We start from the raw sequence: 17803 nt of genomic DNA on the forward strand, positions 1-17803 counted from the left end.
TAGAGGAAGAATTAACTGATTTCTTTTAAGTTTAGTAATTGCAAATGCAAAATGAATATCATTCTGCAGACATGGTGCCAGAGGACAACGCAAGCTAACGAAATAATGGTAGCCCTGATAAATAATTTATGCACCATATCAAAAGCTGAATGAAATCAAGAAATGGAGAACCCATTTGAAAATTTGGAAATTGCTCAAAGCTCTTCCTCCAGTGACTCCCAAGAGGATGAGCACAGACCGCTAATAAACTCTGTGACCGTGTATAATTCATAAACTTTCCCTCATTTTTTGATTTTCAGTGCTTACAGTTTATAGTTAACAAAGGAACAAAGAGTGGAAAAATCCACGTAGCAGTTGAGAGAAGAACATAAGCCAGCTGATTCCTCCACTTATTCTATTCATAAAGGGCATCTGTTTTCATCCCAAACTGCACATATATCCACCATTAAACTTAGCACGTTGAAAACAGAAAAAAAAAACTTCTGCTCACATCCTCATGTCTACTTTATATCTGTATTTTTATGACAGCTATTACAATGTGAGATTATAACACAACAAAAGCCATTTCGAGATGGTTTTTATTAACAGTATTCTGTCGCGGCTCTTGGTTAACCTTCAGACTGGATTTGTTATGGATTCATTCAATGACAGTAGAGCAAACTCAGAGCAAACCAGTGGATGCCATCTGAAGGCAGTGGGGTGTTTCTGAATGCATTAACTCTTTGCACATCAGCAATTTGTTGCTTGATTTCAGGCACAGCACAATTCAGTTGCACAGCCAGACTTTTGTAATCTAGTGTGGATCTGAGTAGCTTGATGATTTGCCCTTTAAGGATGCAACATGAAATATTTTAAGCTGTTAAGATTTTTTTCTCTAAGATGCCTTGGAGTTTTAATTTTTATTTTTGCAGTCTATCTAGAAACAGGGGACAGTGTCCTGTGGCTTTCTGAGGGAAACCCTCTGCTTCCTACCTGAAGTACACAAGCAGAGCACAGCACACTTCTCAGCTGCGTGACAAGTTTCACGCTGCTGAAAGGCTGCAATGGCATCCGCAGCCTCTGCTGCCACGTGTCAGAGCAAGCAGCGTCTGGCTTGAGCGATCACAGCAGAAGCTGGTGGAACACCAGAGAAGGAATCTCCAAACAGCTTCCCATGGTCATCAAAGACACAAAGAAATCACACAGTGCTCTCAGGGCACCTTTGCAGATCTGTTGTCCTGGGTGGGTAGATGGGAAAGAAGGTGACTACTATCAGCAAGCTACAGAAGCGGCTACAGGGCAGCTGCCCTTTGGTGATCCGCTGTGCTAGTGCACAGGCTGCCATGAGGCTGACGAAAGGGATCCATTCCCTCAGTTCCTCCCTGGCTGTCCTGCCTGCCTCTGAGAGCCTGTTGAGTGTTACTCGGATATTGTTTACTTCATTAATTTCCTCCTACCATCAATTGATGAATAAATTATTCATGAGTAAATTTATAAATTATTCTACCAGTTCTATTGATGATTGAATAATATTGACCAAATAAATTATTCACTTGTCTTTTCCCCCATCAAATGACAAATAAATTATTTGTGAGTATTCTTTTTTTTCATTATTAGATCAACTCTCCCATCTATTGAGACATTTATAAGATGTCACTCACTGATAGCTACACAATTTGTAAGCAGGACTCTTTAGGACCTATGTTTTCATAGACAAACAGAACTAGTTTAATTTTATTGTATACTTATATGGCAGTTGCTTTAAATATGAGGTTCTTTAGAACATGAGGAGGTGTTTTTGTATATTTCAAAGCCAATTAAACAAAACGCTGAGATATTCTGCAGTTAATTCTCACCCAACCAATATATTTTGAATTGTGCAGATTATTTTACAGTTTTCTATATTTGTACGAAATAGTCAGTGTTGAGGCTGCAGCCAGCCCATGATCCCAAAAGGTATTAGGATGTAAGTTCTGTAAATGAGCATCAGGAGCAAAGCCAAACCAGACAGATACCTTGAGTAGTGGCCACTATAAATGTGAACTGCATAGGCCAGAGGTTATTTCAAGTTCCTGGATAAATTACATGAGCTTTACATCTAGCTAAATCCATTGTTTCTCTCTCTTCTTTCGCTGATTCACCACTAACTATGCGGCAGACAAGTGATAGCATCTTCTAGTGGCATCATTTCTAGCGTATTTTACCATGCAGACAAAATGTGTCTATATCCAAAAATATGGACAGTCCATGTGGTGACTGTCATTATGATGGGTCAGGAAAAAAAAACCAAATTAAAATTAATAAATAAATAAATACATCTCTAGGAAAGTGATACTAAGTCACAAGCACCCACAGAGAAAGGATTAGATCCTCTCTATTCCATGGAGTTCAAGTTAGATTAAGTCCACCAAGTCAATCAAGCTGCATTAGCGTGAAATCAGTATCAAGACCATCAATAGTACACTGAAAAGTATTCTCTAAAAAGTTGCTCTAAAAGAGACAAAGAGAGAAGGCATCTCATGCCTTCTGTAATTTTTCAGGTGTGACTGCCAGTGAGGATCAGAAGCACATATCTCTCTCTGCTGCCATCTTTCTTGCCACAGAGACCCACCAGTAAAGCATGTGCAAAGAGGTTTTGGTTGACTTTTTATGTTTTTATTTTTTTAATTTAAAACCATGGAGCAGGTGTATTTGCCAAGCTGGGTACATGTAAGAGAGTGAATACAGCCCCAAGACAGCAGTTACTTCTACAGCTCATGCTGCCCAATGGGAGGAAGATGAATGGGCTGTGCAAGAGAAGCAGGACTGCTTAGCAAGCAGAGAGCTCATTTATGGGGAACTCTCTGGCACCGTGCAGCTCTCTAACACCTGGCTGCTGCGGACATGAGCTGTCTGTCCTTGTTTCCCCTTTCTTTTCCACCCAGATGGGGGCTGTGAGCTGTCACTCCAGCCAGTATAGCAGTGTAATATTGGCCTTTAAAACACATGCACAGCATAAAATCACAGCTCTCTCATTTTCAGAGAAAACTGTTAATAGGTCTCCCTCTCTCATGGAACCATTGTAACAAGTTCCTGGTTAAACTGGCATTGATATTTTCACTTAAATTTCCACATTAAAATAGGCAGCACTATTTAATTTCCACATTAAAATAGGAAGTGTTGTGGTCAGGACTTAGAGGGGAAGCACCTAGACTTTGCATTCTGAAAAATGACTGAGTGGTCTTTGGCGTCCAGATTTTAAACTCCCTTTCTCGCTGTTCCCCCAGTAGAAACCCCATGGAATACCAAGACATAGAAATATACAGAAAGATATGACAGAGAAAATGGGAAGGTAATAAAATGGTGCCTAGACAGATGTGGTGTAGTCAGAGAGACAGGCTGGAAGAATGCTCTTTGCAGCACTGTTCAGCATGGATGTGAATGGAGCACAGTTATATTGGTCAAGGCCAGAGCAAAGACCACTGCAGTAGTTCGGATAAAATGGTGAAGGGAACCCATGGGAAAATTTTAGATATATAGGTATGTAACAGACTGTATCTTTGGAACATTTATGCAGAAAGAAGCTATGAAATTTAGCCTCCATATGAGGTTTCAGAGAGTAGTCTGAGTTGAATACGTCTCAGATTAAGGGTCTGAGTAAAAGACAGAGATGCTACTGATCCAGAACGAATGTAGGTGCCCCGTATTAGACAGTGTGATGTCTACTCATCAGTAATGGGGCAGTCCAGAATACGAGTTTGGACAAGAGAAAAGAGATGAGCAAGTGTACTACATAAAGATATGCAGGTGGGCAAGAGAGAGTTGCCTGCTCCACAGGACACTCAGGAAAAGCTGAGGCTGTGTAAGAAGCAGATCACAGAGTCACAGAAGCTGAAGGAGAACAGGACCAGAAGAAGACATCATCATATTTAGTTGTCTTGCAGTATTTTGCAATATCATCTCACTGCACCTGGTCATTTGCATCAATAATAGGAAAAAGGACTTTTATCACTGCTGCTTACTCCAGTTTAGCAGCCAGAGCAAGACACAGCTGTGCAGGCAGTAGGTATTACTGCACCACACATAGCATGGTGGATGGCAGCAGTGTAGCTAGGCCAGTGTATCTGCCCTGAGGAGCAAGGACTAAGATTAGGCTGCAAAAAAATGTTTAGAATCACCCAAATTATTTTTTTTATAACATGTCCATATACGGGGGGGGGGGGGGGGGAAGGTTAACTCATACATTGGAATTTTTTCCCACTGGGGAGTGAAAGCCATGAGCAAAAATCTACTTAGGTGTTTTTCACGGTAAATGCAGTGTACCAGCAAAATATATTTGCAGCTTGGTTAAGTTTTTGCTGTTAGTTTTCCCATCAATGCTTTTGACTCCTGGTAATATTTTACATTTAAGTCAGTTTTGCTACTTTTCTAAAAGAAAGTCACAGAAAACAAAGCTGTAAGGAGCTGCAGGAGGCCATCTAGATTTTGCCACCATAATAGCTAAGAGGAGAATTAACTTAAATTGTCTGCCAGTTTTAATTAATTAAAGAACCTTCAAACAGTCTTTCATATGTCTTATTTCAGGTGTGATATTGTTTGGGAAAGGGCAACTTTTTCCAGGAAAAAAACCAAAGAGCAGTAGTCTGCAGGCATGACTCGAAGTAGTGGAAAAGAACATTTTAAAATTACAAGTATGTGAAAAGATGTAATTTTATTTCACGCTGAATCATATTAAGAAATACCTCCTGCCTTCATGCACTTCCCTACTCAATGCAGTGAAACTGTTCATGACAAAGATTGGACTCTAAATGAAGGACAGAAGAAGAAAGCTCTGGATATCTACTTGCTTACCTTTCTCTCTGAGGAGTCATAATCTTCTTGTTTAAGTCTTTCCCAGAGCTGAAAAACAAACTGTTTATTCCTAATGTGACAGTGCTATTGGCCTCCCTTTATGATTTCTCTTTTCACTTTTGCAGTCATTCCTCCCTTCTCTTCCATTTCACTGCATTTTGGTCCTCAACCTCCTTTTTCCTTTTAGATTGCTTTTTTTGGTTGCAGCTGTTGTAATGCCGGCTGGAAGAAATGAGGCTGGTATTCTCTTTTGAAAACTGTGAAATTAGTATCTATTATAAACTTTCTACAGTCAGAATTGCTCTTCCACAGGTTTTCTATCTTAGGGTCATCAGCTCCACCGTTCCTGAGAAATGGAGCAGACAAGAAAGGTGATTATTTCAGAAGAAAAGGAGGGAAGTAGCTGGGGAAACACCATTAATTAAAAGAAAAGGGCCAACCCTATCAGATTAATCTCATGCTCTATGAAGAGCAGTGCAGGGTAATATACTCAGGATGCTGGCAAGGAAACAGGCATCTGTATTTTGGACTAATGAAGTCCTATTAAGATCTATGTGCTTGGAAGTGTTCCTAGAGCACTGTAGCTAAGCGTGGATCATGGCAACCTAGTCATCATTCAGCAGAACGTGGCCGCCTGCCTCGCCGGCTCAGATGCAATAAAGCAGTTTTCCTAAGCAGATGTGTCTGAGACCTCAAGGGCATCAAAGCATCTGAGATTCCTAACTACTCTGACAATCTGGCAGCAGATCTGTTTGGCACAGGGCACCGCAAAGGCAATAGCAAGCTTTGGAGTTGTTTCTCTCTTCCCAACACCATCTTGCTCAATGTCTTTCAGTAAGATGCAAAAAAACCAGAAGGGGTCAGGCTGAGAAAGGAATGTGATAAAGAGCTGGTTATGGCCTTCTGTACTGTTGTCACTTGACACAGCAGCTATCTAGAGATAGTAAAACTACGGATAGATGAGTCTTGAGGGTGTCTGGAGTTAAATGTCCTGTGGGCAGTGGACTAAATAAATAGCTATTACCACTCTCTATAGGCTTGAGAGAACCCAGATATCTGGGTGTACCACTCAAGCCAGCCATGATGGGCTTGGGATTACGAATCACAAATGCTCTTTCAGCACTGACAGTGTGCTGGCTTCTGTGAAATGAACATATGTTTTCTTATCTAGTATCCACATACAGATGCTGATTTTGTGGATGGTCTCCCAGAGTAAAGCAGCCTTTCTGGAGAAAGAGTCTTACCACTTCACAAAGAACTGGCTTCAAGGGCAGCTTAAAGGCAGTCCTAAATGTCAAAACTCTATAATAGCAGACAAAAAAAGGTATTTTTAAGTTATTGTTGCAGCTGTGGCATAAGATTATAGGAAATCTTTATGTTGGAGTTTATCTGCACTATTTACTGTTTTCCATCAGCTTTGCTAACATTTTCTTCTCCACTGTTTCAGTCAATATGAGTCACGAGGAGAAAAGGACATGTTTAGTACACAGGGATATTTACCTGAATCTATGAACTTGTTCCATGTTGTGAACATATTTCCTTCTTTTCTTCCTTCATAACCTGAATTGAGCAAGTGTGCATTAATCTTATTTCATCCCGTCTCACTCTTATGCTAGAAAGAAAAAATTGAAACCCTGTAATTGCTCATGAGAATTAAATTTCTTTTTGATATTGAAAACAGGAACCATTAAGGAAAATAAAAAAAAAAAAATCCAAATTCCATTTCTGCAGGCTCAGCACTTCACCATTCCTTCAGAAAAATGGTATTTTCAAAGCTTTCAATTCCCATTATCCATTTCATTTTACTGTGTCAAAAAGGGGAAGAATTTTGTCTGTTCTTAAGCTATTCAATGCTATTAGGAATGAAAAATCCTTTCTCTAATGAAAAATCATGATTATTCTAGCTCTTTAATACAGTCCACATGGTGCAGTAGTACTGTTGCAATTAACCCATCGAAGCGAAGGGTACTGGGGAAAAACTACAGCGGGGCTGTATCTTTTCCTTGCCACTAGCCTAGACTTTCATTAGTGGTGAGACAGCACAAAGGGAAGGGGAGGACCTGGAGGAGGCTAAAGAAGGAGTAGGAGCATGACTGGCTATTCCAGCCAGATCATGAAGAAGGTCATGAGCTGATGAGATAATGCACACAATTCCCTCCTTTTCCAAACGGCATGTGATTTCCCACCCCAGAAGAAGTCTAAGTGCTTGATTTGTATGAATTTTACTCACAGTGACAAATGCAAGAAGCTGTAGTCAACATTCAAGAAACAATGCAAAATCAAGAGAAATGGAAACGTGCCAAGTGATCAGTTCTCTGATTTGTTTTCTCAGTCACTGTATTTAAATTCCACATAAACTCAAAGATCTTTTTGCAGTGTACAAAAACAAATATTTGTTGGTCAACAGATGACCCCTGCTGGTGTGCAAAATAAAAAAAAAATCTATCCCAACTGATTGACAAATTCAACTAAAAAAACACCTCCTATTTATTATTTTTTCCAGCCTCCTTTATGCATATTTGCCTGTGATTTGTACTTCACTTTGATTAATCACATCACTCCATCAAGACTGTATCTCTTCAGTCTGTTTACCAAAGGATTATATGTTGCCTTCCTTTCTTACACTTCTCTCCATAATCAACCACATGCTATTCATTTATCAATAGCATCTTCTCATCTCTGCTCCATGTGTCCAAAAATTTCCCTCTGATCATTTTCAAACAAGTTCCTGGCAATTTTCTTGTCTCATTGTCTGTTTATTTGGAATAGGTCACTATAGCAACAGCTTCTGTTTTCAGTGCTTCTGCACAATTTGTGGTCTTATCAAATTCAGACTTTTATCAGTAATACCGTCATTATTGGTACGTTTTTTTCTGGTTTTATCCTACTCATTTGACTTTGACCTAACTTGAACCTAAAACTAACTTTTACAAGAGTTCACCAAAAATTCACATTATTTGGCCAGCACATGCAATATCTTCCTTCACCCATGATCATTTCATCTTGTCAGGAACAGTCCATCTGTTTTTCAATTGGTGTTATAATCAGAGTTCTACACAGTTGTACTGTCTTGCCTTGGCAATTCACTCAATAACCCCAGTCCTCTCACCAGCAAGGATGTGAACATGGAGAATGGGGCTGGGTGAGGCATTCACATCAATACGCTGATAAGGCTACTTTCTAGTGCTAAATGAAGCTTCTTTATTTAACTTTACCACGTCAATCTAACAAGTTAGATCAGGTGTGCATCTGAAATCACAAAGCACATTACATTTTTTTCTCTACATGATGTTGCACACACTTTCATTTCTAGAAATTATGCGTTCCACATTGTGAATTGTTTGTGGTGTTCTTTGTGCATTGTGACTCTCTTGGATATTTAGGAAGGGACTTTCCTTATATACATACTTAACTAGATTGTTCAAGATAGATATTTCTGACGTAAGCCCACTGGAGATGTGCAACAGTATACTGTCATCTCTTTCGGTGTGAGGTTCCACTTTCAGCAGCCAGCTACTGGGAAAGTTCTGCCTGCAGCTTTCCCAACCCTCCTCCTACTGTGTGCCAGTTCAGCTGTCGTCCCTAACAGAGAGAAAAAATTTTTAAAAAACACCCCTATTTGCCTCAAATAGCTGCTAAAATCTTGTCACTTTGGATTACATTTTATCTTGCCTTCCAGCTTCTTGTTAAGTTTAAAAGTATGCGTTCCTTATAGAAAACTTTGTGCAGCTTGTAATATGTCCCAGAATTTTTATTTCTTCCTTTTCATTTCTTCTTTACATTTCATTTAAGTATTGCCATGTTAGCCCCCAGCAACATTTCTGCCTTAGGGACCTTCACCTTAATCACATTCTGGTTGTATTAACTCTGTGGCTTAAATAGAAATATTTCTTCAGTCCTCTCCTCTGTCACACAGAGCTATCTCAGTACATCCATTGCAAGATGTAGCCTTTTCTGAAGCCGAGATATTATTTCTCTACATTTTTTTCATGAAAAAAACTAACATCTGAGGAAAGTATTATAGAGGTCACAGCCTCTCTGGAATAAAGCTCCTTCCATGGACTTTAAATTAGATCCTGAAAGTGATAGCAAAACTGAAAAAAGCAAATAAATAATGATATATTTGCATTTCTAGTGGGTGTTTAGTACTTGTCATTCTGTGGAAAACTTTTCTGTACTCAGGTACATACAAACAAAGAGCAAATGGAACTGGTTTGGGTTTTGGGGGTTTTTGTTTGGTGGGTTGGTTGGTTTGGTTTGGTTTTTTTGCGTTGAATCTTATTGCAAACATTAATATTGAGGTCATGAGCCCTTGTGGAATCTATTTCAGGAAACAGCTTGTCATTAATTTGATTTCATTATGGCCTGATGACCTCCACAGCCTTAGTGAGGCCTGCAGGTAGGACTTAACTGGGGTCCAAGAGCCTGTATAAGGTAGAACATGTGGACAGCACTTTAGTTTCATGTACAGTGGGCTGCATATGTATATGTTTTCTGAGAGATGAAGTTCAGAACCAATTGTTGTAATGCTGAAGTGATAGAGAGCAGCACTGAAGGATTTAAAAATGGAAACCTATGAAAATTTGCTATCATCATCATCATCATCAACATCAACATCATCATCACCATGTCCTTCTCTTTCCTCTTTTTTAATTAAACAACTTAATTAAAAGAGTAATTAGCAGTAGCATATCAACATAGAGATATAATATTTGTGCATTTTTCTTAATAATTAAGCTTCAGCTATGGGTTTTCTGCCTTGCTCAATGTCTAGAATTCCTCATTTATATGTCATTTTCATGTTTATTTTTCAACGTTAAGAAAAAGTATACTACAAAAAAGGCAAAAGTTTATCATGTAGTTAAGGCACTAGACAGGAATTCAAACATTTCACACTGAACCCCACTGGTGCTACAGGTTTTCTCTGTGACCTTGAGCAAATCACTTACTTATTCTCTCTGTACCTTTGCTCCTCATTTATTTTTTAAAGGATGATAATACTTCTGTCTCTGTTTTACATTGCAAACTCCTTTTACTCTGTGTTTTATATGAGTCTTGTTGCAATAAGGATCTTAGATAAGAATTCTTATTATAGAGTTGCTTTTATCTATGTAAAAAGCAACATATTCTGTATGATAGGTTATTCTGAGCTATGACCTGGCTGTATAAAGAGTTACTATTATTATTAGCCCACCAGAAGTGTGTTAGAGACTCAGTTAGACTCAGAGCTTCAATGTTGCATGGCTCTTTTATCAAGAGATGATGGGCTGGTCTTACAAAGGCTTTCTCTATAGCAGTAAAATAAATGTGCTTGGGAATGACTATTCTACCACCCTTGAGACAACTACTATGGAGTGACCCGCATCCATAGCATTAAACTCAGCCAGCTCTAAGGCAGGCAGGCTGCATGCCTGCTGTCTATTGGGAATGATCTCTGGCTTGTAGTAGCTCCCAAACTGTATCCTGGAGTCTCATGAGAGCTTTCTGGGACAAAAATTTAACAGTATGGGCAGGACAAAGAAAGATTTGCAGGCTCTGTTTAACAGTGGCCAGTCAAACCTTGCACTGTCACTACCCATTCTGCTTCTGTATATAGTCATATGCGTATAATAATCTATCCCAGTCTTGCTTGATACAAATCCTAAGGCTGGAAAAGAAGAAAGTGAGCTGCAAAAGGAGCTTTGCTAGTAGTAAAACATAAGATACTTGACATCAAAGATTGTTCAAAGTCCGGCCAAAATTCAGAAAAAAAGCTGTTTCTGTTGAAACTACTCCATAATACATTAAACATTCCTTGGTCAAGGGAGTGAGACTATGGATGAGTAGTTCAGGTGATTCCTGATCTTTCTCCTCAGTTCTTGTAAGAAGGTATTAGGCATGCAGCTCTGAGTCTCCTAAACAGGTCTGCAGTCCTGAACACAAACCTGATGCCTAGGGAAGAGTCAGGCTAAAGACAAACAGTTTTACTCAGCACTTCGTTCTATCTTACCTAGGGACCTCCTGGTTATTCTCATTGAATCTTCTTGGCACAAGGTCACATCTTTTGACTTCTGCCTGCCTCATATCTAAAGTATTTGAATCAAAGCTCATTTGGGGGCTTTAGATGGTCTCTGGAGCACATCAGAAAGGGAAATTTAAGTCTATGCTTTGCTGCTGCTGAAATCTGGGGATATAGGCATGCTCAATTCAAGGATGCCAGTTTGTGTCCCATCAGGTCTTGACATGACAGCCAAGGCTGGTGCCAGGCAGATGAGGTGCTTAAGAGGTTCTCCACAGAACAGCCCAAGCTGACGCTCAGCACAGGGAGAGCTGATAGGATGCGTTGGTGTTGAAAAATCATCATTGTACCCACCCCACCTACATGCTTCTCAGGTCTGTCATCATGGGCTTGCTGGCACAGATCAGGAAATACACGGTTTTAGATTTCTCTCCACCTTACACTCTAATAATAATAGAGACACAGTAAACATGCCCCCATACACTGTGTGCACAGGACCTGCAAGCCTAACTCCCGGTTACTGCTGCCTCACTTGGCAGCAGAGCATTTAAATCTCTGTTGAAATCTAGCCCAGGCTGATTCTGAAGGGCTTAAAGTCTAAACGTATTTACCTAACAAGAGATCCTATTACAATATAAGCCTCTACACAGTCAAAACCCACAGTGTGGTTATCAGACAGCCCTAGTAATGGTGGGTGTAGCTGAACTGTCACTTCCAGAATTATCACCCTATCCCAGATACATTGCCTGGTGTTACCATGTGGGACAGAAAAACAGTAGCAAACAAAAAAGTTTTAACTACTCATTTTATATTTTGAAAAGATTTTGCAAGTGTGGCTTAATCACTTGCAACAGCTGATTAAACATTACCCTGCACATTGCTTTCTGATTAGTGTTTTATGTGTTCTTGTCTCTGCAGACTGAAGAAGTCCTGAAGATTGATGGAGGGCCATGCTATTCAAACAGCAGGCGTTGCTGAGACAGAAGCTCTTTGTGCTAGGCAGCCTTGCTATTGGAAGTCTCCTATATCTAGTTGCCAGAGTTGGGAGCTTGGATAGGTAAGTCATTAAGAAGCTGCTCTCTTAATTATAAATGGGCTAAGATTGTCTGAGTTTTTGCTTCAAGGGTCTGATTTCTGGTTTTGGGGGGTTTTTTAGTGTCTACTCATGTATACAAAGACAGAAAGACTCTCTATTCTAGTAGTGGTTTTCATTGTTCTTTTCTTCCCTTTGGAGAAGACAGAAGGAAAATAGAGTCACAAGTCATCCTTGTCAAAGTATTTCTGTCTGTCCATTTGTATTCTAAGCACAGACATTGACACTTGTTTTCAGAGAAGAAATAAAACAGCATCCAGTAAAAATGTCATTACAGTAGCTCATTTTTGTCTGTGTGCATCTGTGTATTGACCTCTAGTTTCAGCAAAACAGTTATGATGTATTTATATATCATCTTTTCTAAATTTATGAGCAAGCAATTAATGTGCTACAGTGGTAGTTAAAATTAAGTATGAGCCTGCAGAGTAGCTCGTCAAGTTTTGAATACTATTTCACTTGAAAGATTGCTTCAGGGTTTGAGAATTTTTAACTATGTTAATTAGCCAGTATTTTCTGGAGCTGAATGTGCTAAATAAGTGGGTTTTCTCTGCAAGTGATTTCCTGGAGAGCAGTAGAAAACCCAGCAGAGGAAATCAAAGAGTATTTGGCGCTTTTGACTAGGCTGAGTTTTGACTGGTTATTGACAGTGCAACAGTAGTGCTACCTGCACTGACACTGCTGTTTCTGTCACCTTCAAAATGGCCTGGGTTTGCTCTGGTAGGTGCTACACAAAGACAGGGTAAAAAAAGCTGTTCCAAAAGAATGAATGAAACAAGACTTCAAGATTTCCAGAAGCTGGTAGACAGCTTGCCAGTGCTAATGGTCTATTAGTGTCCTTTTAAATGATAGAAAATATCAGTTGAGTTCAAAATTGTGACACAATGCTGTGTGAATATGCAGTGCATGGAAAATGAATTGAAAACAGAGCTACCTAGTGTCCATTGCTAGGTAATGTTGAGCTCCATCTGAGGTCACTGGGTGCCTTGTTCAGCTGCTTAAATCCACTCCAGAAGAAGAGGGAGACCGTGTACTCAGCTAGGACCACATGCATTGTAAATTAAGCCCCAGAATTTACATTTTCTTTCCCCTGGTGGTCAAAGCATCTCTGATGCTTCAGAGGTGAAAATTTCACTGAGACTAATGTGGTTCTGTAAATGGAGGCAGAAATCCTTACTGGTCCCTGCAAAAGTATATTTTATGCTCAGAGGCATGAAATCTAATTAACCTTATGCTATTATCTACACTTGCACATCTACAGAATTTACTGATGGCTATAAAATTATCTTGCCACAGTATTTGACTCGCTGACCTCCTGCGGCAGTGAATTCCACCGGTTTCATATATAATGTTGCCAATGGCAGTAAAATTCAGTTTCATTCTCTTGCATTACCCAGTGTGAAAAATACCACACTGCTAAAAAGTAGTCCTTTATTTGGATTTGTTATGAAAGAGAGAGAGAAAGAAGCACTAGAAAGGATAAGACACAGATGAATTAACGGGAAATGTTCTTCTTCCTCAGCACTAGGGCACAATCCAAACTTGTTGAATCTGTCAGTAAAAGGACACGGAGTGGCTTCAATAGACTTTGGAATAACTAATTCTTCAGGAAGAAATCCAGATTCATTTATGCGTCATTTATGCTGATCTAATTTGAACAAGAGCGGGGGATGACCCACATTTAATAGCCTCAGATTAGGCTCTTCAGCGGGAATGTTTTGAGTTTTCTTAGGCCCGAAGGGAAATTACCACTAGCTTATCTGATTCATTGAGTCATAAAGTCCAATAAACTATGCACTTCCCTCCAGAGGCGGCCACCGTCCTTCAGATCCTGAGTGCATGGAGCTGCTTCACATGTGGAAGCTCAAACAGATTCTGTGCCTGGCAATTTTGAGAAGGTCTGGATCAGTCTTTGAGTTGCCTGACTCCCTCACTGGCAGTACGGGGAGCCTCTGCACCTGATTTCCATGCTCCAAACTGCTCCTGCTGGAACTAGGCTTACAATCTTTTGCCACTGTGACACCTCCATTGGAAGAAAATTAGCAAGTATTCTGGATCAGGAGAGACAGCACTGCTACTTGTCATTAAGATTGCCCAGCCTTATTTTAGCTGTTCCGAAATTTGTCAAAAATAATACAGTTCCCTGAGACGAATTGTTTTATGGTGGGTTTTCTCAAGGAGAATATTTGTGGAGTTTTACTGTAGTGGTTTGAGAAATTGCCTGTTTTGGGAGAGCAACTTCAGTGATATAATGACTGTCATATACTCTTTCTTTGCAAAGGATTGTTATTTTAATGGAAAAAATGACTCAGAGAATCAAAAATATTAACATGTTGCAATATAACAGTAAATAGTTACATCTGGGGATTCAACTACCAAGATCTGACAGCCTGCTTAATACCACCACTGCCAAGATCTTTTAAAGGATATCTTTTATTGTTTAGAGAGAGGAGAAGAAAGGGGAAAGAGTAAAAAAAATGAAATGTAAAGTGTGGAGGAAGGACTTTTAGCAACATCCAATCTTTTCCCTTAGGCTAGAGGATATCTTGAGTATTTATTTACTTTTAAAGGAAACCACCCTGTTTGACAAGCTGTTGTGTTACACTGAAGGCAGTGCTAACTGTCTTTTTGAGCAAAAGAGATAAAATTAGTTGAGATGGGTCTGGAACTGCTGTTGTGGAATCCTCTTTGCTTGAAAACAAATAACAAATACACAGAAGGAGAGGGAAGAGAAGAACAGAGACAGCAATTGCAGCTTCTGTTTCTTATGCTTTTAACTGCCACCTCACTGCTGCAGAAAGAGTGTCTTACCAGCCACACCACAGTCTGTCCAAACTGTACCATTGTTAAGTCAAGACATTTCTTTCCGCTTGTTTGGGTTTTTTTGCATCAGCATTTCAATGATTCAGTCTTTGCCACCAAGTCAGGCTCTTATTCAGTAGGTGGTAGAGAGTAAACGAAAAGAAGAGACTAGAAACTTGAGAAAAGAAATAACAACAGCAACTCACTTCTCATCACACCTTCTATTTAGTCTGCAGGACTTAGCTAGAGCTCATGTGAACCCAGCAATGTCATCTGGGTTGTTTCTTTGGCTCTGCCTGGACAGGTTATATCTCTCAGCATCTGGATAATCAAGGAAACAGCTAGCAGGTCAGCCAGGGGGATCAAACTCACTTTGTCCCAACCATCCATTGTCCTAGCATCAGTGTCAAATTAGAGACCCCAACAAGCAGTGATGGATGGAAAAGCCATAAAGAAATAAATAATTATGTCCTGAAAGCAGGGTTTGAACAATATACAGTAAATGAGTGAGGGGCCACATGCTGAGAAACCAGAATAAATACTGAATACCTAAACAGCTATTAATGAACATTGCCCATCTGGTGTACTGGCTGAGGCAGGGGTCCTGTGAAAAATAATAGCATGTGGCCGTGTAATTTAAGAACTGTATCATAATATATATGCACAGTGAGCTCATATTAAAATTGCCTAGGCAACCTTTGTTCTTACATATCCTTAATTTTGGAGAGCATGGCTCCACAAAATTATTAATAACATTTTTTTTGTAGGACTTTGGAAGCTCTCTCTACACACCGATTTCATCTTCAGTGCAATATTGGCCTGTATAATGACCAAAGCACTGATTTGGGAGTGGAGGTGAGGGCTTATTCAAGGTTGTGTAGTAGCAAAATTTTAACATTTTTCTTAATGAATCATTTCTTGCGTTCAGTGGCATCCAATACAAGAAGGAAGCAAGCATTAGAAAAGTGGAGAATAGGTGAAATAATTGCAGGTGAACATAAAAGACTAACACAAAAATGCAGGGGCAAAAGAAGAAACAGTAAGGCACAAAATGAGGTTCGGTGGGAGGATACATAAGTGATGATAAGAAAATCATTGATGTAATGATGCAATAAATGCATTTTTAAAAACTTTTCTTGCCGTTCTTTCTGTGCCTTGCTAATCATGTCTGATTCAGAACCTTGGTCTTTCTGATTCTGATTCGCAAGGAAAACACCGGGCATCTTCTGAAGAGGAGGAAAAGTATTGAAAGCTGATGCCTAGAAAGCTATTTTTCATCCCTTTTGCTCCTCTTTGCTAAAAAGACCAACTCTGGATCAGCAGCTAATAAAGTCAACACAATGGGAAGCACAGGAAAGAATTCAGGCTAGAACAGGAAAAGTGTTGGAAAGAGACAGCTTAAATGAACTGGATTTTCAGATCAAAATGACCAAATAAAATTCATCTTAGAATGCTTTAAAAGCTGCCAAAGCAATCACAAAGTAATGAGGAATGTGGGAGATGAGGCAAGGTTCAAGAAGCCCCGAGAACAGTAATCATAGTGCCTATGCTTGCAAAGAGCAGAAGGGTGGAGTTAGGAGTTACTCAGCTAAATCACAGCAAAATACCAGAATAAATAATCAAACTATTTCCAAACAATTTAATCACTGGCAGAATAAAATAAAAGTTGAAAGATGGGCACATCACATATTACATTGCAAAAGGCTTCCAAGAGCATGATTACCTTATACAGAAAACTTGCCATAAGAGAGATCCTCTTTTTACAAATACCTCTTATTTTGCTTGCAGACTGCAGCCCCTCTGCCCCATCGACGGTCGATTTGGACCCCGCGGCCAGGACGAAATCCCGCTGCGAGCTCTGCAGTTCAAGCGAGGGCTGCTCCATGAATTCCGAAAGGGCAATGCCACCAAGGAACAAATACGACTGCACAATCTGGTTCAGCAGCTTCCCAAGGCCATTATCATTGGGGTGCGGAAAGGAGGCACTCGAGCACTACTGGAGATGCTGAACCTTCACCCCGCAGTGGTCAAAGCTTCTCAAGAAATTCACTTCTTTGACAATGACGAGAACTATGCCAAGGGGATTGAGTGGTACCGGAAAAAAATGCCTTTTTCTTACCCTCATCAAATAACAATTGAGAAAAGCCCCGCATATTTTATCACTGAGGAAGTACCTGAAAGGATTTACAAAATGAACTCATCTATCAAATTATTGATCATTGTCAGGGAACCTACCACAAGAGCTATTTCTGATTACACTCAGGTGCTGGAAGGTAAGGAAAGAAAGAACAAAACTTACTACAAATTTGAGAAGCTGGCTATTGATCCTAATACCTGCGAAGTGAACACTAAGTATAAGGCAGTGAGAACCAGCATCTACACAAAACATCTGGAGAGATGGTTAAAATACTTCCCAATCGAGCAGTTTCATATCGTGGACGGAGACCGGCTCATCACAGAACCACTGCCAGAACTCCAGCTGGTCGAGAAGTTCCTAAATCTTCCTCCGAGGATAAGTCAGTACAATTTATACTTCAATGCCACCAGAGGGTTTTACTGCTTGCGATTTAACATTGTCTTCAACAAGTGCCTGGCAGGTAGCAAGGGACGCATCCATCCAGAGGTGGATACCTCTGTCATTACCAAATTGCGCAAGTTTTTTCATCCTTTTAATCAAAAATTCTACCAGATCACTGGGAGGACATTTAACTGGCCCTAAACTAAACTTCATACAACACTTTCTGTTGCACCTGAGACATGCAATAAATGTCTCTGCTAAAATATGCACTTTTCATAGACACGGCTATCAAAGTAACTTTTTTTCATGCATACGTGTACATATGCAGTGTGTGACCAAATATACGCTGGGATCAATTTTTTCTACAGAGTAGTAACTAACATAAATTTACTGTCAGCATAGTTGCATCTTTTAAGATATAATAATAAAGGGAAAGGAGGTATTTAGGGAAATAAAGTCAGACACCGTTAAAAGGGTCAGTGTTCCTCTCGCTTAGTGAAGTGTTTATGTGACATACTTATTGATCTAAGCAGAACGTTAGTTTATGCCATAAAAATTCATGTCAAGAGTCTGTGAAGCTGTGAGA

At 39.7% G+C, this 17803-nt stretch overlaps 1 protein-coding gene across 1 annotated transcript in view; it reads left to right on the plus strand.

Annotated features, from left to right (window-relative positions):
* HS3ST5 (heparan sulfate-glucosamine 3-sulfotransferase 5) overlaps positions 1-17519 on the plus strand; it is a 96310-nt gene extending 78791 nt beyond the window's left edge. Inside the window, exons 2-3 of the mRNA XM_050894481.1 lie at positions 11726-11864; positions 16488-17519. Of these exons, the coding sequence (XP_050750438.1) occupies positions 11758-11864; positions 16488-17418 (1038 nt within the window). The 5' untranslated portion in view covers positions 11726-11757 and the 3' untranslated portion in view covers positions 17419-17519. The remainder of the gene's footprint in view (positions 1-11725; positions 11865-16487) is intronic.
* Positions 17520-17803: the final 284 nt, after the last annotated feature.

The sequence above is a fragment of the Gymnogyps californianus genome, chromosome 3 (assembly GCF_018139145.2).
Source record: "Gymnogyps californianus isolate 813 chromosome 3, ASM1813914v2, whole genome shotgun sequence".
Lineage (NCBI taxonomy): Eukaryota > Metazoa > Chordata > Aves > Accipitriformes > Cathartidae > Gymnogyps > Gymnogyps californianus.